The sequence below is a fragment of the Perissodus microlepis genome, chromosome 1, assembly GCF_051167445.1.
Source record: "Perissodus microlepis isolate ML-2025 ecotype Zambia chromosome 1, ASM5116744v1, whole genome shotgun sequence".
In the NCBI taxonomy this organism is placed as follows: Eukaryota; Metazoa; Chordata; class Actinopteri; order Cichliformes; family Cichlidae; genus Perissodus; species Perissodus microlepis.
Genome location: NC_140461.1, coordinates 5,124,310 through 5,152,241, shown reverse-complemented (window position 1 = coordinate 5,152,241; position 27,932 = coordinate 5,124,310). Strand labels below are relative to the sequence as shown.

Genomic DNA, 27,932 nt, shown 5'->3' with positions numbered 1-27,932 from the left:
ATCTATTATAGTGTGCTATAATAATTTTACAGTAACTGACGGAAAGTGCAATACCCCCGCCCCCCACAAAAAAAACTAACCCAAAATGGCCCCTGACCTACACAAAGTGGAGAATAGCAGATTTATGCATGCCCTAAGGCAATATCTACATATGCTGCTGTAGCCTGTCTGAAATGTGCCACTGGTGCCTTTCAGCTTGTGCAGAATTTTGATTGTGTATGAAAATTTTAATAACTCACCACATGCTTGCCACATGTGGTGAGTTATTTAATTTTACAATCTAATATCTGGCTCATGTTTCCATATTGTTAGTTCTTTGTAAGTGAGCTGTTTGTTGAGAGCCTTCCCTAAGTGTGTGTCGACACTGACGCTCGATGTTCAGTCACAGCACTGAGCTATGGGTGAAGTCCTAGTGATTTGATTTGATTTATCATTCTTGTATTTTCATTTGTGGAAAAATACTCATAGCAGGCAAGCGTGTAAATAGGCATACTCATTTCCTCTTGTTCTTATTCACTCATTATTTTTATGCAATAGCCCATTAGAGATCAGCCGTCTCGGAAATCTCACAGACTGATTAGGCTGCTGTGTGAGGCAGGGAGCAGAAATGAGCTCTGTCTGTATTGCGACTTACCAACAGCAGACATTTCTTCAACAGCGGCATGATACGGGCCTTCAGTGAACTTTGGTGCATTGTCATTTATGTCCTGGACTTTGATGATGAACTCAGTCATGGGCTCCAGAAGCTGGCCTGTAATACCATTAGTGACTTTGGCGGTTAGTGTGTATTCAGCCTTCTCCTCGCGGTCCAACCTCTTCATCGCGTGGATGTCACCTGTCTTCTCATTGATGGCAAAGATGGTGCCTGCCCCCTCACCTGAAAGGCTGTATCTGGCTGTGTCATTGTCCACCTTGTCTGTGTGAAGCTGCAATTAAAAAGAGAAGAAAAATAAAGGATAAGTTCAATTTTGTTGCAAAGTTCTCCGTTTTTTTCCCAGAGTGTAAAGACAAACTTAGGGAGCCGGGTGTGAAGAGTTTTTAATGAATGCAAGCTGATATGCTCAGCAGATTCTACAAGTTCTCACCACATAAATGTAGTTAAGTATACAGTATGACCATAATGCACTGTTTGCACTGCTGTACTCTGTGGAAACTAGATACTAAACGTGGCTCAGCATACACTTTACTAAATGAGGCCCGCTGGGGACAATAACTTTATAAGTTGCACAGGAAATGGACTTTAGTCTAGGTTGTTCCTCGTTATACATCACAAATACATCATACAAACATGTGTTATGGGGTATATTGCTCCCTACAGTATGAAATTTACCGGACAAAGACGTTAGATGTCCTTTCAATGTTCATCGTACTACACTGGAAAAATAAGAAATCCATTAAAAATTCAACAGGAAACGGTGCACACAATGATGCATTCTCTCAAACTAGCCCCAAAGATACTGGACGATGGTTCATATTTCTCATTATTTTTGTAATTACCGTTTCATTAGTTCACTAGAACTGCAGGCTGAGTGGTTGGATCCCACTCATTGCACGGGTGAGTATAACTAATGAATTTGACGATGCGGCATGAAGCTGTTCAAATATCTGCGCTGAGAAGAGCAGGCAAAATATTCTGCTGTTTCAAGTTAAAAGGGTCAACTGAAAGGGCACAGGATACAATGGTATGGACACAAAGAGGTCAGGGAAAAAGAGAAAGAGCTGCCTTTTGACTCAAAAGAAGCAAAGAATTTAATTTTGCTCCTATAAACAGACAGAGCATTTCCTGTACTTGAAAGTCACCTTTCATATAAGCCTCTTGATTCCTAAAGTGAGTGAGTTTCAGAAGGGAGGAGAAGCAACATTTACAAATCCAACAATATCGCTGGGACATGGCTGGCAGCACTCTTCTTTTCAGTTTGTATTTATGTCAACTTATGCATCTCTTAAAAACACACATGCACACACACACACACACACACACACACACACACACACACACACACACACACACACACACACACACACACACACACACACGACCAAGCACACAGTCATACATCAAAACATCTGTATTCAGCAGCTTTAATTTCATTCCCTGCCACGGCGTTTCAACAGAGGTTCCTGTGGGAGCACGCTTAGGGTATAGAATAGCAAGGTAGAAATGTGCTGGTGACTACAGACCCCTAAACCCCCTGCAATGTTTTCAGAACCTGGCTTTTATGCATATACTGTCTCCGAGGTGTTGTTTGCAGACACTGACAAAGCACATTCGCTTAAATTGTCACACCTTGCACTTTTGTTTTCCTAATTGTGCCATCATTTCACATGAATGATGTAGCTCATTAACACAAATGCCTCGCAACATCCTGCACACTGAGAAACTCTTTAAATGAGCTCAAATTAATGATGGTCTGTCATTGTTTTTTTTGTTTTTTTAAATCCAATGCATGACTACTTATGTGAAGTCTAAAGCCTGCAGCTCAGCATATATGACTGCATGTTGGTGCTTCCCGCAACGGGAGGCAAACTGACTATTTTAGCAGCATATTGGTTTTGGTTTATTCATTAATCATAAATATTTTTAGGTAAGCATCCTGGATTTAATCCTGGTTTGTTTCAATGTGACGCTCCCCTTCTTCACTCGGTACTTATGTAAAGAAAAGAAAGAGAAAAAGAACACCTTTTTGATCAGGTGCAGAGCAATACCGCGATTTTATAGTACTGTGATTGTGTCTGTTTCCATATGTAATGCCCGCAGAGAGCTTACAGAGAGACATTTTCAACCAACGCAAACGTGCTTCTGTGCTGTCATCCAACTGCACTTTGCTCTATATAAAAGTACAGGCAGGGGCTGCAGTGGACACTTTTTTATTGTTTTTAACACTCTGTTTCACTTCAGTACTGTGTCTGCTATAATCCCACTCTCTGCGGCTGGCTGATGGACCAAAAACAGTTTAAAGAAGAGTAGCCCAAAGACTGGTTGTATATTTTTGACACTTCCCCCACATATTTTAATAATACCCCATTTGCCCCACTACCTGCTCTCTCCAGATAGAAAGCTGTCCATAGCTGCTCACACACTGCTTAGGGACTTCAAATGTGCTACCACCGCTGAACCATAATTTGGCCTTGAGGCAAGCTGAATCCTGCTTGTCTGCTAGTTTTGTCTTGAGGACTGGACCACTTTTCATGTCTGTCTTCCCCTGCCTCCATCTCAGTGTCTGAGAGTCTTAAAAATCAAGCCCACTGTTGCCTGCTTGCCCCAAATAAAATTCAAATAAAATTACAGCCCATGTTTATTCCAAGTTGGAGGTTGCTCCACTGAGTCACACTGCCATGTACATCTGTGCTGTGCCTGTTCTCCTATTAAACCCAGAGGACTTGCACAGGTGTAGATAATTTTGTGGAGTTGTATTTAAGAAATTTTAAACATTTTCAAAAACAAAAATGCATTAAAAAGTGTCTAAAAATCTACTCTAAAGAACAACAACAAAACATGCAACTTATAAAGCAATCAAAATATTTTAATAAAAAAACCACACCATAAAAATCACACTGCGAAGTGCTATAATTACTACAACCTCATGACACTTAAATAGTTTGAATAAACAAGTGAATAGAACCTAAGTAAAAATAAATAAATATTTAAATAAATAAATATTTATTTAAAAATAAACAAGTTTGTATTGTATTATGGTCCCAGTACTGGCTTAATATGTGATGAGTGTGGAGATTAATTCTTGCTCTCTGAAATGCTTATCCATGGTTGTATGCTATAAACTCATCGCATGCTGGAAACGACTTACAGTATTATCATGTGACGAAATAAGATGCTGTGGTTTTCTCACATACAGTTAAATCATAAAAGCTGATTTTAAATTTCATTTTATCATATGTATGGATATTGGTGCCTGTCTGTGTTTCTCACGTACTGGTCAGGATGCGCCACAACACCTTGTACACATGGATGCTTGAGACATGGCATGTCAGATTTTTTTTCCTCATTAATTAACCAAGAAACCAAACATAATGAAAAATATTAAAATTAAGTTGCTAAATTAAATAGACTGCGTCAAACACCTAACCCCTGTTTCCCACCCAGAAAACATAAGATAGCAAAGCCAGTTTTGAAGCTGAATAATCTGAAAAAAAAAAAAAAAACATTTAGAAAAAAATTAATGCCCACTAAAGATGAGTACCAGTGATTAAAACACATTTTGAGCTAAGATAGGGTTAAATCTTTTGTCTCTTAGCTTCTATAAGCATTTTTTTCTCTTCTTTTTTTTTTAAATGACATTAAACCATTGTATAGCTTCAAGGTAGAGCAATGTTGCCTTGTCACAGACACCTAACAAAAATTCAGAAGATGAATAAAAGCTTTATAGAAAGGCATGCTGTGTTTCTTTTGAAAAAGAAAAGTCCCACATTCAGTCATTTTCCCAGAAGCTGCCACTTTTGACTTTAAATTCACGAAGGGTTGAGTTGAGCTAGCTATAACCAACAACAATCCTCAAAACTGTCTCCTCTAAATGCCCTGGGAACCCACTTCGTACACAGCCTTCACACTAGAGTGCACAAATTCTCATCAAAGAGTACAATTACATGAAAAAAAAAAAGTCTGTCACAGGTCCCTGTCATTAACTGAGTTGCCTGGGCAACTAAAACAGCACCAACAATCAGTGACATTGACTGTGGCATTCAGGAAACTAACAGATAATGGATAACAACACTGTAGTTGTGATGATTATGTGCTACACTGGTGTCAGAAAACAACAAGTATTCTGAGCACAGGGTGAGGAAAGCTTACACCACAATGTCTGTTGTGTCTGTGTTGATTATGTATTGGCTTAGTAAGAATGGCATTGACTATATTAGCATCTGTCTTGGTATCGAGTCAACGCATTGCTAAAACTCAAATAATACTCAAACATACTACTGCTCTCATGTGTATGTCCAGTCTTCTCATAACTAAAGTGAGCATCGACTGCATTATTCCATGAACGTTAACTAAATCTATCACAAAGAAGAAATAACGTCTGTATGTGCAGCAAGTGCATCCAGGCTCTGGAAGTTATTATATCTCTGGCTTTAGCCGCTGTAGGTCAGGTTGTTGAAAAGACAGACATCCATATGTTTTGAAGCTCCAGTTCAGAAAAAAAGACTTGGGTGACAGAAGATATTTTCCTGTGGCAATACTTGTGTGCTCTGATGTCTGGCAGTATACACACACACACACACACACACACACACACACACACACACACACACACACACACACACACACACACACACACACACACATAAACATAGAGTACTGAACACCTCCATTTGCCAACCGCAACTCCCAATCAGGGGCTGCATGGGACTGCTTATCCTGTCAGCGGAGGAGGAAACATGTCAGTCCCTGCTGAAGATGAGCTTTTATGGCAATCACTTGAACAATCACTGTGTCCTAATGAGGAAGATTCTACAGATTCTACTCCCACATATCGCCCGCCCCCACCCCCACCATGGGCCTGGGCTCCTGATGCGTAAGTGTAGCCCTACAGAAGGAACTAATGATTTCCCTAGTTGTCAGGCCAAATGGTAGATAGGACATGTTCTCCTCCTATGTATGTACCAGTAGGACTGTAGAGGGAGAGAGAAAGACTGACGCAAAGAGGGAAAGGGAGGAGATACTGTCACTGTGATGCTTGTCAGCTACCGTCTGCAAGAACAGACTTCACACAGTACGTCGGATTGCTTTCTACAAAGTCTACTTCAGTTGGAGTAAGGGTCAGAGGTTGATGAATTCGATCTGCAACTGTGTTGGTTTTTTATCAGTGGTGGAGTCAGATCCATTACTTTTGTTTATGGAAATGTACAAAAATGTAAAAATGTTCCAGGTTTGCAGTTAATATTAAACATGGAATCACAGTGTTCTAGCAAAATATACGAAAGCAGGAAAAGTAAAAACATTTTTTCTGCCAACAAAAGAATGAATGATATTTAACAAATTATCATATGATACCAAATACTAACTACATTCTGTTACTGACAAACACACAATTTTGTCTTATTATACTGCGTAAAATATATATATATTTATAAATATATAATTTTAGTCTTTACAGCCATTAAACAGTTGCAAACAATCTGAACAGAAGATTCATGTTTTGCTGCTGCTGAAAAACAAAGGTATGTAGCTACAGTATACTGAAAAGCTGAAAAGTAATCCATCTATAAGAGCTATAGTAACAGTTCAAATACTGTGCTATTTAAAACTACACATTCCTTTCTAAAATATCAAAGAGTGGAAACTCCAAGAATCAGAAAGAGGTACCAATACAGTACTAGTACCCCAAATTGCCCACTAACTCAGGAAAAGCACTTAGATTCTTTCCACTGTTATTACATAATACAAGCATTCTGAACACATTTAATGTAGCACACTGCCAAAAGTGCAGGACAGCATGAAGAAGTGCTGTATAATGCATCACTGTGTTGACTCTAAATGTCATGTTTAGCACAATCCCGATGTGGGTTTGTTTAGCTGAGGATGCGTGGTCTGACCGGCCGATAATGTGGAGTAGAAATGCCATGTTAACCATTAAATATGGAGACGACGGCATGTTGTTATGTAAAATGTATATGAACCCCTCAAGGCCGTGCACTGCATGAACTAGTTCACATAGCACCTTTTGTAAGAGCCAGATGTTGACCTTTTTCTATTCAACTCAGTCAGTTAATATGGCCCAGTTCTCCTCATCTGTTCAGTGTAATGCCATCTCACAGAAGAAATCCAAAGAATTAATTTGAGAGGGCCCCATACTGCAATGAGGGATCAATAGAGGGTAATTCATTGCCACTGATAAAATTAGAGCTTTTTTGTTCCATCTGTACACCCTCAGGCAACTGTAGCCTAAATAGTTACTCCAGATAGATTCTACTCAAACATGTCTGGAATTAATTGTAGCTTCCTCCCATTTGTTGGATTTTGACTCTGTTAATTACACCTACATGAATAATCTGTAATTCTAAATATTGCAATAACATTTTGAATGTACGGAACAGATGGTGCGATGCATGATATATGATACACTTAGCTATTCTTGGAAACATTTTCCCTCCAGTCTGTCTCATGGCACGTAGCGGTTTATCAAATTGGACAGAAAAGTTCCCTTCTGGTGTGAACCGCAAAAGACTTTATTGGAGGAAATCATATAGTGAAGCTCTGTGATGCTGGGGCATTGGAAATAGAAAGTTTAATTCAGAAATATCATAACGTGAAATGCTGTCAGCTCTTCAATTCTTTACACCACAAATGAGGCCAAATTTAAAGGCGTTAAGTAAATGCGTTCAGATGCTATGTGACTCAGTCATTTTTACTTCTGTGGTGAGCAAATGTAGATTTTTTTACATACCCCCAATCAAGATAAACTGTTTTAAAGGATCCGTTATCTACTGCTGCTCCTTTGCACATGACACAAAGGAACTGATTCCTTTGGGATTTGTAGCCATTGGTTGCCATATAACAATAATCAATATTGCTTTTTTTCAGAGGTCAATCACAGTATTCACGGAGGCCAAAAGGAGAGAAGAGTGCCTCACATATTTTCCTCTTCATTTATTATTACTGCTGACACTCTTGCTTTATTGAGACAATGAGAGAGAGATGGTGTCATGACCCATATACAGGGAAAGGTGATGGTCTGTAATTGAAGCCAACTCCACACAGAAAAGGTAGAGTAATTACAATCAGTAAAGAGTCTCCCAGTGTTATACCCCCTCCACACACATGCACAGAACTGAATTGTCAGCAAGCTATCACCTTTTGCTTTCGTTCTGCTTTAGTTTTTCTCCCAGACAACAATGAATTTATGAGACAAACAAAAAAGGCAACAATTTGTACTGCATTTGTGCGCAGTCTGTACCAAGGTCAATCAGGGCTAATGTGTTTCATGTCTATCCATGCACTTTGAGCAATGGCACATGTGTTCCATTCACTGCCACTGGCACTTTATTGCTTCTGGAGAATAAGTCAAAGTCAAAGCAGCTACCTTTAGTAAAAGAGGGCAACACAATTAGATTAAGCCACCCATGAAAAGGCTTTTGTTTGTGAATGCTGATACATTGGAGGATGCATTTTAATCATAGCGGGGTACAGTGTCACCGCAATGAGAATGGGAAACAGGAAAATAAAAACAATGGCGCATTATGCATTCAGGCTGTTGGCAATATTGGCTCTCAGTTCAAGAAAGACCTGTTGTATGCAAGTAATCTTCAGTATAGATTTTTACCGCCTGCTCATTATATCCTGGTGTTAGAACAAGAGAGAACTGGACAATCAGTTTGTTGGTTGGTGTGTGCTTGATATAACCAGAAAACAAAGGTAAATTAAAGCAACACGACTTCTGATATAACACATTTGTCCAATTCATGGCTGCTCCACATGTGGCCCCTGAAGAGCTCAGCAGTCAGATTTAAGCCTTTGTGAGAAAAACCTGTGATTTGCAAAAAAGCAAACAAACAAAAAACGAGGAAGAAATATTGTGAACAATAAAGAGACAGTGTGTGAAAAAGTGTAAATGAGCTCAGCTACAGGGCTGCGGCACACATGCCGAGTGTTAAATAGAGGGAGATTTTTTAACATTAACCTCGACTGCTGCCATTACCCTACCTGTGGGCCACAAACTTATCGGTATACACAGCATGCCGAAAATGGGTGGGTGTGGAGAGGTGCTAAACGAAACAAGCTTAATCAAGGACCACAACAGTTTTCTCTTTCTTCTGTGTGGCCGACCTAATCAAATCAAGGAATGAGATTGATTTCACAAGGTGCAGATGGATCCCGTAGCAAGTCTAATTCAATGTGCCGGCTCTCCACTATGATGTGTGTTTTCTCGGTCCAGATGGTGCTGCTCGGGTTTGTAATTCATATTTCAACATTTTACTCCCCCTTCCTCCCTCTCTCTTTCTTCCTTCCACCCTCTCTCTTTCACTGTCTTTTTTTCTGATTTTTGCTCGTCGTTTAACAACCAAGTAAATGTGTACTGATGTGGATAAGTATCATAAACTCATCTGTCAAGCTTGTGATCCTCTGATCTTGTTAAATGTCACAAACAACACATGCCGGCTGGTGAGTTTTATGGAAGAGATCTTGGAGCTCAATTGTTGGAAAGCAAAGCAGGAAAAAGCGATCTGTATAAACTGAAAATATAGCCTTCGTATAGAATTATGTTATGTGGTAAACTATTCAAAAAGATTTCTATAGAATTGTTTCTAACCCTGTAGAAACAGTTCAAATGTAACAGTGTTCGGATATCCATCATTTCAGGTAAATAACTAAAATAACAAGATGGTTTAAAAAAGAAAAACCTCAACATTTTCGTACAATCTTTTAACCAAAAACACTAAAACAAACTTACTTCTCCTAACGGTGGCAAATCGTATTCAGATTAAGGATTGTATAAGCGTGATTATGAATATTTGATAAATAAAGAAATAAATAAAGCCATAAATTGTTAGATAAATTAGTGGATAAACCTGCAATGGGCAATAATCAAAGTTATAACTTTGAAAACATAGTTTCAAATGTGTTTCATGTATAGCATATGTAGATATGCTCAGATTTCCATAATTGGAAGGCACGCAGAGTCGGAGCCATTCTTTTGGGTTTATTCCTGTGGAAAAATGCAGATGTGCTCCACAGTGCCTGTTCGAGCTGTCAAAGTCATTGTTCTCAACCTGAGAAGTCTTGCAAATTAGCCAGTTTCAATGCCAGCTGCCACTGCTGGAAAGGCATGCATTGCTGGTGTTGAATATTCCTGCAGGTATCGCATACAATACATTATCTTTATGTAACTTTGAATAATGGGTTCTGACAGCCTTGGTTAACCACCTTTTTGACTTGGAGCAAAATTCTGCTATATTTCATTTCATCTTTATTCTTTCTTAAAACAGACACAGACTATGGATTTATTATTTGTTAATGATGATAAATGCAAGAAATTACTCTAATCTTCTTTGAATGCCAAAAATCTTTCCATAAAGTCAGAATAGGTTTTACAAGTAACTGTTGCCAAAAAAGAAAAACTATATCATGCATGTGTAAAAAACATCTAAGGATAGGAACATCGATCTCATGTCCAGCAGGATCAATATCGCAGCTACGACTTTTTTTTTCATATCAGTAATCTATGCCAGATTTACCAAGAGATCCACAAAGTCCAAACTCATAGAGTCACAAAAAGGCTTTGCACTTATCAGCTGTAGTTTTACCGTATTCAAAGCTAGCATATCTCTCTATGGGATACGGCTTTAAAAATGCAGGTACTGGAAAGCAGTATTTGCACAGACCTAAGAACAAAAGGCGGTATAAATGAGGGCTTCGTTGGCTATATTAATAATCATCTGTGCCTTCTCCTTTGAGAGGCCTGTGATATCGAGTATCATTAGACATGCAAATAACAGCTCCATTTTCCCGTCCATGGGATTAGGAAGGAAAGAGAGAAAAATGAAGAAGAGGCATGGCTGTGGCAGAAACAATTAAGCCATCCTCTTCGCGGAAGCACTTGGCAGCCAGCTTCAGATTGGTAAGGGAGGACAGGAGGGGTCTTTTGGCTAGGCAGCAATGTCAACACGCTTGTCTGAGTGAATGTGCAATTGCACAGAGCATTGCTTTAAGATGTCAGATCACCTTGGAGTGGACGGCTGCTACAAGAACAAGCACTCCTTCTGTGTGTCATGATGCCACTATACGTGTTTCACACTCTGTCTGGAACACAGACCCAGAGACATAGAGTGGGGAGGGAGGGAGAGAAAGAAGAACAAAGGCACAAGGAACAGAGAAAAAGTAGACAAGAGAAAGGAGACAGAGTCATTTCTGTTGTCTTACATGGCTGATTGCAATGACATTCGTTTTATGCCTTAACTCACCTAACACGAACAACCATCGAGTGCATTGCCACATCGCTCAGGGACAAAATCCCCGAACTTAATCTGCCACAACAAACAACTAAGGACTTTCACTTACATAATAAAATCTTTTGGCTAAAAAGGGGGCAACTTTTGCTTCTAGTTGCAACATGCCAAAAACACAAACTAGAAAGAAAAATTATATCAAAGGTTCTCCTAGAATGCTGCACTTGCGATGAAGTACAACTAAATATTTTTATACAGTAAAGTAAAAGTCAATTACTCTTCCCTTCGCTGCACACAGGATGGGAGTGGGCATGAAAATTGCCTCTCATAACCCATTTCCCTGATTCCCTTGTTGCCTTCACTTCATTTCCAAGTTATCCTCATCTTTCTACTACTTGCTATAATATAACAAAGATACCATCTCTGGAAAAAAAAAAGAAAAAAAGAATCAATCTTTGTCTGTTAAAAGGTTGCCAAGCAAAAAGTAAGAAAGCAGGTTAGGCCTTAAGGGTATTATAACAGTAAGATGCAGTTGAATTAAAGAAGCTTTTTTAAGAGCCAAAAAAAATGGCAGTTTCTCTCTGTCAGCTTATAAAGAGTAAGGTAAAAACCATTAAAGATGCCAAATCACAATGCAAGATTGGGGTTGACAGCACGCAGCCTACTGAGTTCAGTCCATCATCTTGGAGACGTGGGCAAGACAGTGAGTCAAAAAGTAAGAAAGTCAAAAGTGACTCTCTGAAATGTCTCCTCACATCTCTCTCTCCTTCGCTCCTTCCCCGTCTTTATCACTCTCTTCCTCCTCTCCTGCTCTCGCACTGTGTCTTTTTCTGGAATCGCCCGTCGGTAATGTCAACAGAGATTTCACGGCACAGTGCCGGTGCATCAGCCAGGCTCACATTTCCCCTACCTGTGATTTACATCAGAGAAGAGGCTCATGGGGGATTTTCCATGCCAGCAGAGAGATGGGAGCTGTGACGGTGATGGTGGTGGAGGGTAAGTAGGAGGTGGGGGTGAATGGAGCCAGTACCCTGGGGCTTGACGCAGTAAGGCACTCTAACAATAGTGGCGTCGACCACCCGGCTGAGAGATGCTTTTACTGCAAAGGGAACCAGCATGACTGCATTCAGGCCTTCCTCCTTAAATGTCACCATTCTCCCTATACAGCACACAGGGCTGACTGAGTTATTTCCAGCATATAATCAGTATATACTGTGTTTCCGATGGCTTAAATTTATGTTTTTACCTCATATGTAGACCATTTTTTTAGATATATTCAAAAGACAAAACAAAAAAATCTGCACAGCAATTGTTTTAATGGTTTTAGCCATATGGTGGCAACACCACCAAATCAATAATACTGCGATTATTTAGCAATTAATATGTAAATTAAAAACTGAGGTAGACAGTAGTGATTATATACTGAGCACAGTTTTGGATTTCCAAACATGCCCCTTCAGTGAAAGACTTGGTATAAGGTGAGCAGAATACTAACTCACACCAGCCAGTCACAGACACTGTGAATCCTCTGGGATGAAATTAACTGTGTGTTGTGGTTTCATGCCTGCTGCGTTTTTGTGTCTGTCAAATTGGGTAAGATGAAGAACTGGATTATAGTTTGATTGTTACGTCTCAGAACTTCAATAAAAAGATGGAGAAAACAATTTGTAGAACACCTGTAATCATATCTATCAATGAAGTGGCGCCGCACTAAATCTGGACCCCATGCTAGACGAGTCTCGATACTCCATTTACTGCACCCACTGTCATGCCTGTAAGAATAACTGCATCATGTGCAAACTGATGCATCCAAGGTGGTTGTTAGGGGTTTCACTAACTAAGTGTGGCACTGTCTCACATAGTTCTGCCTATTTTCTCATTGTATTCTATTTACACTTTCTTGCTTTTGCCATAAGGCTTTACAAAATTGTTTATGTCAGTTTTTTCCAGGTCTTAACTGAATCATGAAAATATAACAAAATTGGAAAGTCATATTACTTTGATTCCAATATTAAGAAAAGCTTACATAATGTTGTGTTTTATGAGCAAAATTAAAGTAACCTCTTTACACCTACATGCCTAGTTTTACTGCTAGTGCTGGTGGGGAGCTGATTCTGCTTTTGTGTCTGAAACTGAATGTTATATTCTATTACATGGAGTAAGCTCTGTAAAAAGAAAATCATAATGGACCTTATCTGTGGACTGCATCTGTAAGTCATTTCTGAATTTATTTCTGTTGGCCCACCAGAACCACTGGCAGGAATTTTAATTTTGCTATACTGCTATACTCTTTTTTTTCTAGCATTTTTTGAGGGAAATCATGACATGTATAATAGACTAGGATCCATAAGTGAGTGCTACCCCAAACTCTTGCAGTGGCATAATATGACTTTAGGCAAAGGATTAGAGAATGCTATCGCTTTCAAAATGATTTCCTACTCTTAATGAGCTACTTTCAGCTGCTCCCTTGTTCACGAGGGGTTGTCACAGCAGGTAGCGCCACATATGTGATTTGGCAGATTTTTACGCTAGATGCCCCACAACACTCACGGGATTTGTGTCTCCTCCCAGGATCAAACTGGGGCTCTTTTCCTTATTAGGAAAATGTGTAGAATACAGCAGTGTGGAGCCACATTTCCTAATTTTAATACAGCTAAATAATAGTGCCATTTAAGCTGTAAGGGACTTATATTTCAGTTGCTATCACTAGGATAACCTTTTGAACCTATCATTCTAATAATTACAAAAATGTATATATTAAAAAAATGTGTACATTGTACTAAAAAAAATATCAGAATTGATGACTGTTATGTGAACTTCAGAATAAATATGATCTATTCCTCCTTATTTCCAGGAAAACAAAACCCATAACTGAATGGTGTACATTTCAGTCAGATTTTATGTAATGCAACTTGGGTTCAAGACCGCTGTTTAAGCAGCAGTAATATCCTACATGCTATTGTCTATTAATTAACTGAAACTCCAAATAAGCTGCATATATTTCAGTGATTACATGTCGAATCCCAACATGTGTTCTGTCTGACTGCTTCAGATGTTTAACCAACAGAAGAGCGCACACAGTGAAGTGAAATGTGTTGCGATGGTTGTCATGTCCGGAGCTAACCAGTTGGGATGCGCCGTTGGTACGACATGCCATTTGTCTCCCGTAATAAGACATGAGAGCTCACAGACATTTGAAGAAACTCAGCACTGCAAAACGACTCCTTCCTGGAAAGACACACAGTGAAGCTTGCCAGGAAGGCTTTTTTTTTTCCTCAGTGAGTCACTCTGAGTGTGCATGTGTGCTTAAATAAATGTGTGCACAATTTACCGTTCTTTCTTTTTGTTTGTTTTCTGGTTTTTTTTATGCGTGTGTGCGTGCGTGAGTGAGAGAGACAGAGACATAAGTGTGTGCATCCTTGCTTGCTAAACTGTGTGGAAAACACAGCCTGTAGTGTGCATATTAGTTTGTGTGTATTTGTATGTGTGTGTCCCTGTACAAATGCCCCCTCCCTATTACAGCTGACTAGTAGATGGATGCTGGCTGTCACACCTGCCTGACTTTGTTCCTGCCAGATGCGGTGGGGTCACAGGGAAAGCGCCCAAACACTCATCAATCTCAACCATTGTCCAACATTCTTTCGGCTCCGGCAACAGCTTCCAATATCCATTTAGTCGCTCCAGATGCTGGCAAAAATGCTTACATACACAGAAACAGGGTGGCCAAACCTATTGACCTGCACTCTCAGTACGGGTGGATGAAAAAACAAAGGATGTCACAGCATCAGGGATAATCTCTAAGAGTCTGTAATAAACAAAAGTTTAACTTTGCAGTTACTCTGTGAGGTCGTCATCGTCATTAGGCTGGCAGTAAAAGAAATTGAATTTGGTGTGTTCCCAAAGGCTGCTGTCAAGTGTGATGCTGTGAGCAAGTGCCAGCAGAACCACTGCTACCTGAGGTCTTTTCATGTAATGACATCAAAGCCAACCGGAAGAGCTTTGGAGTCACTTTGGAAGAAGAGATTAGGGTGGACTGAAAGGTCTAAAGGACACAGGTATGAAACAAAACCAGCCACATGACAGTGTCAACGAGTCCCAGGTGGATTTTGGAAGGAGGCAAATATACTTGGGTAAAAAGTTTGGCAGCATATCCAAAAGTGAAATAATGTGCAGATTTTCACTAGCACACTATTACGCCTTTGTGAACGAACCAAACTCAATTACATTTGAAATACACTCCAGGCATGTTACGGTTGCCATAGAGAAAAATAGAAGCCAGGAAAGTAATTTTCATCGTTCTAGTTTGTGCGGTTTTGTTGTTCCCTTGATAGGAAGCAGCACTTAAGTAGCCAATCCACTAATGGGAGGTTGGGAAATAGAGCTAGAAACTATAAACCTGACAACTAAATTTTATCCTGTTGAAGTTTTTGCTTCCTACCACTCAAAGAAATGTTTTAGATGAACTTGTATTGCCTGAAATATTTATGGAAAACTGTGCAATAGCAGAGGAAAATTTGAACACCACTGAACAAAGACAAGCTACTGTGTCGTGTCTTTGAGATGGGAAATTATTCAAGTTCTGTTTATAGTTTGTTGGTCAACTGTTGTTGCTGTGGTCACACTGTTGTCTTCCAGAAAGATGTTTTTATGCAGTAGCACATGTTTTTTGGGGATGTAACGTGGTTTCTCAGGGTGCTAAAATGTTCTTCAAACAGTAATGGTGTGAAAATACAGCCCTCTCACATTCTCTTAGCTTTGACTGCCTCTCTTCGTCTTCCTCTCAGTTTCTCTGCGTGTCTTCTGCATTTTCACCCCTCAGCTCTTCCTCTCCCTTTTTAATTCTCCATCTCCTCCCCTGGGCCTCCTGAGGGTTGGGAAATAATGTACACAAACATAGCAGGCAAACAGGAGAAGCGCTTGAGTTGTTTACGATACGATAGAGGAAATAGAAAGAGAGGGTTGAAAAAAATAAGGCGGAAGAAATCATCACAGCGTGCATTTCCATTCGTGTATACACTTTAATTGTGAAGAAATCAGAAAGTTGGGAGAATTCACTTCAGTGTGCAGATGCACTTTGATGCTGTCACTCACACCGTATGAGACTTTTGATTAGGACTTGTCTGTGCACTGGAGGCTCATGACCACACTTGGCAGACAGGAGCCATTAAAATCCCAACAACCTTGGCCCCCCTCTCAATCCCACCATCTCTCTTTGTCTCCCTCGCTCTCCCAACTGGGTCAGCCCTGCGAGAAACGTGATACTGAAGGTAATAGGTTGTTCTTCTAAAAACATTAAATGAGTTAAAATTATTCATAGAAGAAGAATTATTTATCTTGAACCAAGCAGATCATTACTGAAAGAACAAGTGCAACTTGTATCTCTTCTGATAGATTCTAGTGTATTCAGTATTACTATTTAAATATTTGTGTATATATAATATTTGTGTGTATATGTATATACCAGATATATTTAAATCTTCAAAATTAATTATTTTAATTCCTCAACTGCATTTTTCCACCAGTACTGGTGTATTTTTTAAAGGCAGGACTCCTATTTTTAAGATTTTTTTTGTACCTGACACTGGTCTCTCATGGTTTTTAAAGACTTTTGTCTCAGCAAAAAAAAAAAAAAAAACTATATCCATGACTGCAATGGTAAAGTGCATAAATAAACAAGTATTGATTTCCAAATATATACAATGAAGGTAAGAAGAAAGCACACATAAAGTCTAAAAAGAGAAACTAAAAGTAAATAAATAAAGTAAATGCAAATAATCTTGTTGTTAGCAGTTAGTGGTGTTAAGAGTACACCTCGTGATTTAGTAGCCTGTAGAAACACCTTTAAAAGTAGTAACATCAAATAATGATTTTCTGTATGACTTTATCGGCCTCTCACATTTTAAAGAACTTTGACCCACTCTTCTTTACATTACTTTGGAGTTTATGTGTATTAATCTATGCATGGCTCTCTCTCCTGGCATAGCATTTCAATCAGTTCGAGGTCTGGACTTTGACGGGGTCATTGCAAAACCACGATTCTTTTCTTTTTTCATCCAGTCATTCTGTTGTTGATTTGGTTTCACATCTGACTCTAGAATACTTTGATACACAGAGCAGTTCATGGTCAACTCAATGACTGCAAGGTGCAAAGGTCCTGTGGCTACAAAACAAGCCCAAATCATCATCCCCCACCACTGTGCTTACAGCTGCAATGAGGTGTTTGTGTTTGTGCTGATATGTCATGGCACTGTGCATTACAGCCAAACATCACCACTCTGCTCTGATCTGTCCAAAGAACATCACAAGTCTTTGCTTGTTTAGATGAAATTTTGAAAGCTAACCTGTGCTGCCATGTTCTTTTCAGAGAAAAGAGAATTTATCCTGGCAACTTTTCCAAATAAGCTATTATTCTTCATTTAATTTCTATTTTTACTATCATGGACATTAATATTTAACATGCTAATTGAGGCCTGTAGACCCTGAGATTTAGCTCTTGTGGTTTTTTGGAGGTTTTCCGCATGCTCAGACCATGGGGTCAGTTTGCTGCGTTATCCACTCCTGGGAAGATTGATAGCTGTCCTAAACATTTTCCACTTGTGAATAATCTCTCTGTAGAAAGAAGGACTTGGAAATGGTGTTATAACCCTTCCCAGATTGATGAGAAGCAACAGTTGCTTTTTTGAGATCATTGCTGACATCATTTCCCATCTTTCCAAACTACTACTGCTTTTCTAGAGGCGGTCACTCTGATAATTGGTTAATGAAGTGCATGTGATTATCAGCACCTGCCTGCCACTTCCCTTCTATGGAAGTGAAAATCATTTTTGTTAAGTAAATAATGGCACAGTGTAACATGTCATATGGTGTTGGTCATCCGAGGTTGTGCTTATAAGGTAAAAATTAGGTTGTACTTAATTTTAAGACCTATTACGGACCATATGAGTTATTCTGTGTACTAAGGCCTAAGACTATTTTCTTCTAATCTTTTGTTGTCTTATTTGTTCTGTTAGTGATACATATATAGTGTGTTTTGGAAGCCCACGGACGTATGAGTGAACAAAAAACAAATACAAATACACCCCCACCCCCCCACCCTTATAAAAAGCACATTCAATTAGTGTAAAACCTTTATTTCTATGAGCAGTGTCCTCAGATACACAGGGCAACATATTCAACGCTTTTCCAGCATGGACCTTCATCCTTCTGTTCCTTTCCTATGTTTCTCATCTGAAAAACTAATCTATACAAGTGTTCTCAATGTGAGCTATCCTTCACTCTTCAATAGTTAGGATGATCATGTTTGTGTAGTGTTTACTGCCTCAGAAGGATTCACAAGCAATTGAATACTCCCTTCAAAATGCTGCCATCATTAAAAATAAAAGTCCATTAAAAGTTCTATTTACTGAAAATGTGAATTGAGATATATTAAACTTTGTATGTCATGAAGAGCTAATTTGTTGTGGAATATATTTTCCTTAATCCAATGAAATAGAACACTTAAAAGAATTGGTTGGGTCCTCGGGAGACAGAAACCAGAATTTTGGACATAAAATAAGCAAGAAATATGTATATTTCCCCATAGCAAGAAAAAACTGGTGTGGCAAAAGTGGTGATAGTTCTTAACATCTAAGAATAAGCAGCAAACTGGACCCTTCAGTCCTTTCATTCATAAGACTTAGTGTCACGGCTGACGATATATTTCATGGATATGTATTTCATAGGCCTGGGGAGTAGTCCAGGGTGCAGCAGGTTATAAAAATGTTTGTACAATAAGGTGGCTGGACATTTAGAATGTGACAGCAAATCTTAATCAGGAATATGGTGGCCTTGTGTAACAGAAAGACAACGAACCAGAGACATTGACACTTACAGAGAGAATGACACTTCCTACTCTTCTGTAAGACCACACTTCCTCTGCCTTTGCCGAGTCCTGGGGACATCTCCCATGCATGCTGGGTGTCACAGCAGACGGATGACTAGCTTCACTAGCACCATGCCATTTCCCCTTCTCACACAAAACTGTCACACCCCCCTTCTCCACTCGTTCCCAGCCTGCCGGGCCTTACTGCTTCTTGGCCCGGACTGAGATCGGCACAGACACACACACACACACACACAGGAAAGTACATGGATATTCATACATGCACACTCTCACAAGAACAAGCATCCATGCCTTTCTCTCTGTGATTTACACTTGGTGGGGAAACTGCATAGCCACACATTAATCCCACTAAACAACTCTTGGAGCCTATTTTCTCTCAGGCAACAAGACTGGATTCACACTGAAATGCTAAAGGTCACGTCACTGGATCTTACCAAACAGCCCATATGGCAAAGAGTGGCAGCAGATGTCGGCCATCACCTCTTTTGCATAATAAGAATAGACTTTTCCTAAAACAGCTGAAAATCCAGCAACACTGTCTAAGCATCCAGCTTGTTTTACTGACTGAACATTCCTGACCTTACATGACTGTTACTGAAGTATAAATGATGGATGATTTCAAGTTTGAGGACTGCTCTGAACGAGTCCAACACAAAGACACTGGTCCCTGGTACGTGCACACACATGCACAAACCCCTGAGCTGTGTGCCCCAGCAGCTTCCAGTACCAGTAATAATTATTAGAACAGTTGCAACCGCTGCCAGGAAATTATCATAAGTAGCCTATTGCTGTTTTTCTCTGCATTCCAATGATTGGAGAATAAACTGGAGAAAAAACAAAACCGGGCATAAAACAAACACTACCCCCAAGACATCACACAACAAACAGAATATTCACGAGTGGGGGAAACTACTGTATAGGAAGGGATAAAAATGTCTCGCTCTGAGAATTCAAGATTTGCCAATAGGAAAGCTGCACACTCTTACAAATCAAAATTTGCCACCAATTTGCTCTTGTTCAGACTTCTGGAGGGGATGGTGGCTTGTTTGTGTCCCCTGTCAGAGTCTGGAGGGTTCTGAAATTAAGCTTGTGACAAAACATGCAGTTACTGTACTAGAAAAAAACATTCTGCTAGTGCTGCATAGCAGCATTTATTCTTATCAGTACTCATGCATTAAAGTTCATTTGCAAAACCACATTAACGCCTCTGGTAAAATCTACCCCGGTTCTGTCTCCCCTTTAAATCTCTCATAAATCTCGGAGCATCCCTTCTTCTACTAGCACCACTGCAGAGAGCCACACTTTTCAATTTCTGGAGTGAGAAAAGGACAGGGGGTAAAAAGCCTCTTCCAGTATTACATCTTTTCTACTTTATTACCAGTCTTCTGGGAAAATTGGGGCAGCTTTGCAGCCTGGCTATCTGTTTACATTTTCTTTACAAGACTATATTGGAATTATAATTGTGTTCTATGGCGCCTTCTTTTGGTGCCTTGCTCTGTTTAAAGGTCCTATGGACCTGGGGAGATGAAGAAAAATGGACCCCTTTTGAGGGATTTGATTACTGAGGAAGAAAATGCAGCTGCACACTGGCCCTCTTTTTTTCTTTTTCCCTCTCTGTTTTCCTCCAGGTGCCAATCTCTCGGGATGCTCGATATTAGAGCTGGAATGGCGCTGACACAAGTGCATTGAAAAAATAATTTCTTTCTGCGGCAAAGGTGGAAACACAAAAAAGGAAATATAAATGGTCCTTATGAATTAGGTGATTAAAAAGAAGTCTGAGTTTGTCCTGCTGACCAGAGAGCCTTCCTTACTCGCTTTGTGAAGCGTTTTTTTCAACCAAGGTTATCAAAGGTCACAGTGTTCAAATGCTCTCTGTTGATGAATGCTTCGACGTTCCCTCAGAGCTGATATTACACTAACCTTAAAAAACAATATCAGATATATGGACATATTCATAGTTTTTGAAGCCAGTCTTTGATTTATATTTTAACAGGAGAAAATGCCCCCCGCCAAAAAAAGAGGTAGGTGTGACTAAGAGTTGAAAAGTCTCATTTTAACTTTTTCATATGCACATTCTGAGAGTTGTTATTCACTTTCAAATATTTTGCATTTCTCCAGTTTTAGCATGTTACAACAAGTAAAAAAGAAAGTGTTATCAGTAGGTAGAACACAATATGACATGCAGGGTACACAAACACAGCATAAATATTCCATCACTATATGGATAATTGCTGATATTCCTGCAGCTCAACTACATTGCGTAGTGCAGTCGAGTGAGACAGTGAATTTGTATCCTTAATAATGTTTGGAATTAATTAAAATGCAAAGCCACGAGCCCAGAGTGCAACCACAGGTGGCAGTGAAGTGAGCGCACTAAGAGCTGTGATGAGTGCAAGCCCCCATAACTCATGTCCATTTAACTGATGACTTCTAATTTTAATATTGTTATTCTTATTATTTTTGCCACCATTTCAATGAGATGAGTTTGCCATTTTATACAACAATTTCCTGTGTAATATCATTCTGTCAATAAGTAATTACTTGCTTGGCAAATTGCTGTGCAAAATGTTCATCGGAGGGGAGAAGATCCATATCAATTGTTCATTTGCATAATGCAAATGAATCCTCTGAGAGGAAAAAACAACTTTCCTGCCATCACTGACAGTTGGATACCAGCACTGCTGCTGGAAAAACATAAGTGTCTTTACTACAGAGCAGCACAAAGGTCTACAGCATTTCACTGTTAGAAGCAGGAAACTAAACTCTAAGACGCGGCTGATGGAATGATTTTTTTGTTGCTGTTTAGTTATTTTCAGATACAGTTTCAACTGGCAGGAGAAAAAAAACTCCAAACTGCTACCAATATTTGACAAGTGGATCGGGGGTTTCTGAGTAGCTGTCCATTTGCTGACACATTAGCAGAGGATGAGCTACCAGCAACTCCATTAGGCTTTCTCCTGATAGAGTAACACCATTTTAGCCCCCTGTTTACTTAATATGCAGGATCCGGCCCCCTCTATTTGTTTCTAATCAACTGATAAGACGGAAGGCCTTTTCTGCAGTCCCCGGAGGATGAAAACCAAACTCCTAATGGTCATTAGTAGCAATTATGTTCCGTAACTGGCACACCCCCTCTGCTTTTGCTGTGTTGGCTGCTTAGGCACATGTGGATCCGATGTGGACGCAGGGGACCCTGAATGCAGTTTTAGAGCAGGATACGCTCTGATACGCTGCGGCTGACCACAGCTTTTATTTGATGATGGATACGTTTAGTTTCCTGTCTGATTGGGATAAGTTGTTATTTGTGCTTACACATCTGCAGTATTGAGATAGTTTGTTAGCTATATTTAAAAGCATTGTTACAATGTGTAAATTGCTACATGACCTAAAATACCCCTAGTCTCCTCTACTTTGAAAGCGTCATTAACACAGCACTCTGACTTTACTGTAATTGCAGCATTGTCAAAGGCATCTTGAGGACACCACATGAAGTCCAACCCGGCATGTAGCAGCACCCCACTCCCCCCCAATTAGCCAACTCAGCTCCTTTGCTACAGGATTCTGAAGACTTGTGATTTTTATGCAAAACCGCTAAGATCAAACGGCCTCTGCCCTAATCCCCTGGGTCGAACCTGGGGAGTGTGATCCTTATCGACAAATGCCGAGCCAGTACAGACCAAGATCCCATTACGTATTCACATAGCCCTTTTTGACATGCATTTTCCCTACGCACCAGTGATGCAACAAAGACAGGAAACCCACTTCTATTTTTGCATTGTAAATGTTAGCACACATTTTGTGTTGATAAAACCTGATCCGAATCCTATCTTGAGCCGATGTGGTATTTGTTGAAGCAATGCCGCACACTCACACATCTGCTCAGTTAAACCCCTCCATCCTATTTTCATCTGTGTGTTGGACTGGATATGATCCATTTATGAATCCCCAGAGATAATTTCTAAGAAGCTCCTGTAGATGAATAACTGGATAAGAAATGGGATATTATGGATATTATGACTATTGTTGAGCTACACTGACATATAAATAGAAGCAACATCACACACTTAAACCACAGAGCAGCAGCATGAGAACTGCTAGTGTACTATGGGATTCAGCTGTGCAAACAGGACAACAGAATACCCTGTCACACACTAAAACACACACACATACCCAGAGTGCTCAGCAGTGATGAGGAAGGCCATTGTCAGAAAACTAATAAAGAGGCAGTGTGTTGCTGTAGTGCGGTAATTACACATCCCAGGATATCAGCACAGTATTTATAAAAACACTGGGCATCAACAAAGAAGAGAAGGTCATCAAGGCAGATATGGCATTAGCATTTTGACAGTATACACATTAAGTGTGTTCACACATGGACAGAAACGTGCTTGTGTGAGTGGGCATGCATTGGTACACGGGCACAGCAAAAAGATAATGTCATGTTTTTCTTATCTGGCCACTCAACGAGACACATAGACAATGTGTGTTTGTGTTTGTGTTTGCATGTGCATCTGTGTTTATGTGTCTGCATGTAACTGTGTGCAGAGAGTGACGCTGATAAACATGCCACATCTTGGCAAGTGGTGGTTCAAGCAGGCCCAGCTTCTGTAAACACTGAGAGGACTGCACAGATTGAGATGGAGAGAAACGAGGACCTGTGTGACTGCTTCCATCCAGATGGAGGCTACAATGATTTTGGGGTTGGCCCAGGTCGTTTCCCCCAATGACAAACCATTCAAAGATCTGTGGAGGCATTAAAATATTGCTGCTTCACCACAGCTGTTCATTGTCTTCATCAGCTAACAGCAGCAATGCGGTTTCGTGACGTGAATAAGGCAGAGAAAGTAACATAAAAGGGCACTGTGCCATTTGGCAAAGGGTTCTTTTTCTTGGTGTCGAGGAGAGACATCTCGGGGGGGGGGGTTCCCTCTAAGACACAGCTCTTTGTTTTTGTTACCTTTAAAGCATCTTTGCACTTTCTAGTCTCACTCTTCAATACTTGCAAAGAATTTCCACAAAGCATACTATGTTATTGACGCTGCTACATTTTTTGGATGCATTTGGTTCAATGCATTACTCAAATACAATTATTAATGACAAATGTGAAAAAAGCTTCTCTACTTTTCTTTTCTTCTTTGTTTTCTTTTGTTGTAAATTATAATTTCCAAAATGTAATTCTAAAAGATAGCATCAGAAGTTGAATTGCTATGCATCTTTGACTTTGCTCCACTCACAGATGTATGTTGGGTGAACTGGAAATTCTAAATTGCCTGTAGGTGTGAATGTGTTATGTGTGTGAGAGAGTTTGTGTGTTCGACTGTGATGGATTGGCAACCTGTAATAGTGCCAAATTATCACCTCTTGCCCAATGCGTACTGGGGCAGGCTCCAAGCCCCATATGGCTCCAAGCTGTTTGTAAGACATATTGCTTCTGCATTGGTATACAATTACCAACATTTAAAGCGTCATATGTAAATAAAAACTCAGTATAAAATATTAACTTCCTTAATTTTACTTTATATAATATTTAGATAATATAGCATGCTTTAGTTGCCTACAGACAAACAAAGTCTCCAGAGTGCATACACTGTTGGTTGTGCTTTGTAATATTCAGTCATTTGATATGTACAAATTCTGTGTGGGTGACCAGTAAAGCTAATTTTGCTTCAGTTTCACTGACCACACAGTCTGCTAACCCTGCTAGTGGGCTGAAATTGTTACCAGTTCTCAGTCCCATCTGCTATTTGACATTTGAACACTTCATTTGTTCCTCTGTGTAAGGATTCAATTACAGGGTAACGTACAAATAAAAATAACTGCATCTATATAGGGCTTTATTGATTACTCAAATTGCTTTACACTACAAGCTACATTCATCTGTTCACACACACACGGACACACACACACACACAATACTTTTACTGTATACATGCAGCACTTTCCTTATCATGTATCTTATCCGAGGACTCTGACATGCAGACCACAGGAAGCAGAAATCAAAGCACCAACTCCTTTGATACAGCCAGTACGACTGAGGTAACAGGACAAAAAATTAAAGACACCCACTTTGCATAATGTGGGATAAACAATGCTGCTCTTACTTTGAGCTCATCACATGCTCACACTTGGGCATTAAATCAGAAGTTCCCTTTTAACATTCAGGGGTGACATTGTGAATATTTACCAAAACCATGATTTTTGTTCTCAAGTATCTCATGATGCCTAAATCTAATCAAGAAGTGAGTGAAACAATCAGTCTTCTTGATGATATTACTGTGATGCTGAATGAGAAGGAACTATGGCTGAATTAACCTCTTAAGGTGCCCAAGGGCATAAAGATTCTTGTTGGCTTGTGCTGAAACTACTAATTATTTCACTTTATCTTTTTTCTCTGTTACCCAGAAACCAACCGGCACTCTTGATCTGACAAAGAAACAACTTGGTAAGTAATCCATCCACTTCAAGTAATTAAAAATGCCACAAATTGTGAACATTTGCCAGATTTCTTAAATATGTAAATTAGGCCATTTATTACTAATTTTACACAGTGAACAATGCATTTTTAAAAATGATTAATGTCATCATAGAAGTACAAGACGCATACAATGCATCAATAAAGAAATAATGTAACCTTGTGAGATGTTTTCTGTGTGTTAATTGCAGAAACAGGGAAAAAAATAAAGCAATTTGATTTGAAACATCATTAGGACAAATGAGTTCATTACTAAATAAAGTAAATAAGGTCTCTGAACAAGATTGCACAAGTGGTGCCGCGAGGTCAGTGATGATGTAATAGTTCATACTCTTCATCAAAGTTACAAATTTGTAACAAATTTGCAGTTAAAGAAATTACACAAACATAAATGAAGTAGACTAAACCCAGGGCTCTGGGTCTGGAGGCTGAGGGCAATAACCCAGTTGGTAGTCCAGCCTTCGGGGCAATATTAGATAACCGGCTTTTGAGAGCTTCTTGAGAGTCTTGTGTCAACATTCATGTAACACAACATTTTTCAATCACTAGCTTACCATAGAAAATAACTCTGGCTTTCAGATATCACTTAAGTGCTTGGGCTCTCAGTGCTGTTTCTACATTTATGTACAAAAATGGTTCCAACCTTTTTGTGTAAAACCAAAAAACAAACAACAAAATAAAAGTAAAGAATTCATACATCAGTTTGTCTGTGAAATCATCCTTGTTAGCTTTAACCAAAAGAAATACCCCTGTTTATTCGTGTATGACATCACCATTAAGCCATAAGTAATCAACCTCTGCAATGATACTACATTTAAACGCTTTGATAACTTAACTAAATGTTCACCCTCCTCCAACATTACACAAGTCCAGTCTTTCATCAAACTCATTTACGATGATGTTACACTAATTGGATGTTCTATTATTCATAATAGCAGCAGTTTTTCTTGGAACTTTGCATTTCATTAAACCACAATAGAGAAGACCACGCATTGGTGAAGATTTTTTAATATTTCATCAGATAGACCATTGGTGCATGTCTGCTCCACAAGCAGAACAACAAGCATTTACCGCTAGGATAAAGGCAATTAGCCAGACTTCAGTAACAGACGGCCTATAGCCCCTAAAAGCTTTTCACATGTTTCTGGCATCCTCTATTCGGTGTCCCTCAGCACATCATTTTGTTGCCATCGAGAGCAGAGAGCAGCTGAGAGAGGCAACGTAACATGCCGTGTCCCTCGTTGTGCATGCGCCACTAGTAGACACACATACACCAGGAATCTTTGAGAACACTTTCAACATCCTGCATGCTCGGCCCTGATTCCCATTAAGCATTCATGATTCATCTGGATTTTATATTATAACGTTTTGAATTTTTCATGCAGCCCCCCCCACACACACACACACACACACACACTCCATCCCCTTTCCTCTTCACATCCCACCCCCTTTTCTGATCTGACAGAAAAAAGAAGACTTAATCAAACATCGGAGGAGAGGGAACTATCCAAAGTGTCACTTTCACACACACAAAGACGCATGTGTTTCCATCATCGCCACCTGCTTCTTACATCCCAGATACTTTTTTTCTTGAAGTTAGTTGATTTATAAGACACAGGCTAGCTGTATCGCATGCACCTTGGAGACACAAACACTAGGAAGAAGGATTATTAAAGGGATACAGGTGTATTCACAGGTAGAATGCAAGTAAGGTTGGGTAGTAAAGTATGGCGGGTGTGTGGGTGCTGCCCTTTTACGTTCTCTGTCGCCTCACTTGGCTATTATTTCAGCTATCTTTTTGTTCTTTCTGCAGAAAGGATCATTAAACCAAAATAATTCATTTGTGAGAAAGGTCAAAACCACAGTCTGTTGGCACCCAGATATCCGAGTCAGGAGTGGTTGCATTAAGACAGAAGCAAGCACAAAGGATGGCCCCGCCAATTCTCCTTATGTATGTGTGTGTGTTTTCTTTTATTGTCACGTCCGTGATTGAGGTGAGCAACCCCGAGCCTTCAACTCAGCAGTAATGATAATCATCATCTTTAACACCCGTTATAGGTGAAGACACCAATCTTCAAGTAAATGTCACACCCACTGTTTACTAAGGCCACTTTGTTTTTATATTGCATGAGGCAGGTGAGGAGGGGGCTAAGGACTAGCTAGGGAAGAAATAGGAGGGAAGCCAAGGTGTGCCAGTAAGGAAGCAGAGGAAAAATGTTGAGGACTGTCATCTTTTAAGTGCCAGAAATAGGCACTCACCCTCCAACTGATCCAGAACTCCCTCCCCATTGTCTCTCCTGCTCCAGCCCACGTGTGCTCCCAGCTAACCGTGAAGCCAAATGCACAGCCAGTCACACAATAACAACATCCATTCTTAACAAGATTACTCCGGCAGTCCCAGTTTGGCTGATGGGACGTGCATGGAGCAGAGGCGCAGGGATAAGCCGCCTGCAGCTGCCTGCAGCGTTTCACATACACTGGGATCTGTCCATAGGAGAGGAGCTTCCTGGGGAGTTGAGCCAAACATCCAGCCCACAAGAGCACACTGGCACGGGAAGCAAGAATCTTTAGCTACTACTGCTGGTTCTGTGCCTTATGCCCACAAAAGACTATGGCAGAGGCAAGGGCCAATTAGCAGGTTTCAGATATTCATAATCTGTTCATCTGAAAAATCAG

The 27,932-nt window shown here is 39.8% G+C and overlaps 1 protein-coding gene across 2 annotated transcripts in view; it reads right to left on the bottom strand.

The window, feature by feature from the left end:
* Nucleotides 1–27,932, bottom strand: part of cdh8 (cadherin 8) — a 99,277-nt gene that overhangs the window by 61,865 nt on the left and 9,480 nt on the right. For both annotated transcript variants that reach the window (XM_084927711.1, XM_084927703.1), the window contains exon 3: nucleotides 635–926. In XM_084927711.1, coding sequence (XP_084783837.1) covers nucleotides 635–926 — 292 coding nt within the window. The remainder of the gene's footprint in view (nucleotides 1–634; nucleotides 927–27,932) is intronic.